At 45.0% G+C, this 2,874-nt stretch overlaps 1 protein-coding gene across 2 annotated transcripts in view; it reads left to right on the top strand.

Annotated features, from left to right (window-relative positions):
- IDS (iduronate 2-sulfatase) overlaps positions 1-2,874 on the top strand; it is a 30,494-nt gene that overhangs the window by 4,784 nt on the left and 22,836 nt on the right. For both annotated transcript variants that reach the window (XM_006171100.3, XM_006171099.3), the window contains exon 4: positions 1,272-1,360. In XM_006171100.3, coding sequence (XP_006171162.1) covers positions 1,272-1,360 — 89 coding nt within the window. The remainder of the gene's footprint in view (positions 1-1,271; positions 1,361-2,874) is intronic.

Raw genomic sequence — 2,874 nt, 5'->3', positions numbered from 1 at the left:
GTTTTGCGTTCAAGTTGCCTGACGAGATTTTTTTTTTTTTTTTTTGCCTAGGTCTTCATTATGAAGACTTTTTTTTAGCAGGATTGGGCATTCTTAGGGATGGCAGTGACTGCTGTTGAGCGCCAGCTACGTGCCATTTACTACACTGGCCCTGCCTTACTCCTCTCGGCAGTGTCGAGATGAGTCTTTATCATTGTCCTTATCTTCTGAGTAATGGAGATTCCTAGAGATCAAGCAGCTTGCTTAGGGGATGCAAGTGCCAAGGGGCAGTGTCAGGACTTATGTCCAGGTCCGCGGGCCTCATGTGTATTCTTCCCTGGCCCTCTCCCTCCAGTCCTGCCTCCTCTGGTGTTCCCTGTTGGAACCTCAACCTGTCACCAAGCTGGTGATGTCCTTTCTCCTCTCCTTCTGACTAGCCTTGTAGGCAGTGCATCCCTCTAGAGCTCCCACAAGCCTCACTGATTCGGAAAAGCCTGCCCTGCTATCCCTCACTCAACCTATGTCACTTCTGTGCCTGGCGGCTCCCCCCTTAGGTGACTTCTGCTCTTCTGACAGCTGGCAGTCCTTCTTTGGTTTCATGTGCTGTTATTTTGTCTTCACAAGTAGAGTGTAGGCTGCTAAGCTTAGGGCTGGGTTGGGTTTTTTTGTTTTGTTTTGTTTTTGTTTTTTATTGGGGGGGGGCTGGGTTTTGAGTTCACAAAGGAGCATTTAAATTGGGACCAGCAGTTAGCGTAATGGCTATGTCACTGGACTCCCATATAGTCGACCACGGTTCAAATACTGGACCCAGTGGCTTAAACTCATGCCGGGTGTATGTGGAACTTGGGGTCCTAAGGTTTGAGTCCTGGCTCACCTGTTTAATACCCAGTTGGCATCAGGCAAGACATGGACCTTCTTGGAGCCTGTTTCCCACCTTCCCCCGTAGGTGCCTGTGCTTCAGCTACCTCCTTCACACGGTGGGTGAGAAGCTGTCCCATGGGCTTGGGCTTGGAGGAGCTGTGCTGCTGTAATATGCTGGCTGACCTTGTCCTCGTGGGTTCCCCAGAGCCTAGCACAGATCACTGGGACCCAATCCTCACACAGAAATGTAGGGAGTCAGCCTAGCAGGGACTTAGCATCTGGCCTAAGTTCCTGATTTTACAGAAACTGAAGCCCAGAGAGGGGGAGACTCCATTTGCCCAGTAGTTTACAAAGTTTTAGTTTGGAGGGGTAGGGCATTGAAAGACCCTTCACGTTTTATTTAATAACTTTCTCTTTTGTTCTCCTTCAAGGTATATCTTCTAATCACAGTGATGATTCTCCATATAGCTGGTCTTTTCCACCTTATCATCCCTCCTCTGAGAAGTATGAAAACACCAAGGTAAGGCTGTGAGAGGGCCACTCTTCTTAGGAGAGGCAACCTTTTCTTTGTCCAGTGAATAACCTGTTGTGTATCCTGCATGTCCCTTCAAGCTGGTCATACCATGAGGCTTGTGGGTTTCATTTGTGATAATATCTTGACAGAAATGAGAGTTGGGATCGTTGGCACTGAACCTCATAGGAACAGTGGGTTCATTTTTCAAGTTGGTGGATACTCCTTGTTCAAGAACCTCAGGCTCTGGTGTGTCAGACACATTAATGGCTCCTTGCTGCTCAGCCTGTGTGAGGCTCTGAACTGAGGGTTGTAGCTAATGCTGAGACATGGGAGAAGGGAGACCTGAACTCTAGGAGCCTCTACCTCAAATGGGAAAAAGACATGCCATCTGTCTGTCTCAGGCCTAATGCATATGTTCAGCTGCTGGTACTTCTGATAGGGGTTTTAAAATTTTAAATCATTATGGGACAAAAGGAATCTATGCATAAACTTACTCTTAGTTCAGAAGAATCCAATTATATACATGAAACTAAAACCCATATTTAAGGAACTCAGAAGCAAAACATTTAAGGGACCCAAAATGGGAAGAAATCTGTTGATTATAATGTTTAGAATAATGTCTTTGATTGGACCAATATGCAGTGTATTCGTGATGGGAAAATTCATTTGGTATGCTGCAATGATACACAGTGATTCAATTATAAAATTTAAAAATGGTTAATATAATAAACTTTTATGTTATGTGTAATTTAAAAATTATTTTATTTAACTTTATTTATTTATTTTAATTTGACCAGAGGGACATAGTGTGAGAGAGAGAGAGAGGGAAAGTGAGAAAGCAAGCCACCAGGTCCGGTACTCGAACTGCAGTCAGCCATGTGGGAGTCCAGAGCCCTTAACCACCATGCCACCTGCCAGCCCTTATGTTATGTGTATTTTACTGCAATAAAATATTTTGGAAAAAAAAAGAAATTCAGAAAAGTAGTGGGAGAACTGAGAAATGACATGTTCTTCTGAGGGCTTTGGTGATGTCACTTGGGGAAGGGTGAGGATTTGGAGGTGAGATGGAAGGAGATATTGTAAATTCTTGACTTCTTCCCATTTCAGAACACAGCGAAAACTGAGGGCTCTGGCCTTTGGCTTGTGACTTTAATAGGAACAGAATGAGATTATAAGACCCTACCTTACTTAGTTCCTTAACACCCTGAAGCCATCTTGTTACTTTTTAGTGGCCTCACTTACAAATGTGGGCCCCTGCCTCTACCCCACCCCCATTCCTTCTCAGAGTGGCAGTTCTAACTATACCAAATTTCTCTTGAGTGCTGCAAATCATTTATATGTAGAAAGTAAGGGAGTGAGCAGGTGTGCTGAGGCAGGTGCTGGGCTGTCCTGTCCTCTGATGCAAGGCAGGGTTCTAAAAGGACATCACTCTTTGAGACCAAGCAGCAACCATCACAGCTCCCTGGATCTTTGTGATGTAGAGGCCATGGTCAAAACCGACATTGTCCTGTGGCCAGTAT

This window comes from Tupaia chinensis, unplaced genomic scaffold (genome assembly GCF_000334495.1).
Source record: "Tupaia chinensis unplaced genomic scaffold, TupChi_1.0 Scaffold149333_1, whole genome shotgun sequence".
NCBI classification, from domain to species: Eukaryota; Metazoa; Chordata; class Mammalia; order Scandentia; family Tupaiidae; genus Tupaia; species Tupaia belangeri.
The sequence above is the reverse complement of the archived record's forward strand: the minus strand, read 5'-3'. Positions and strand labels throughout refer to the sequence as shown.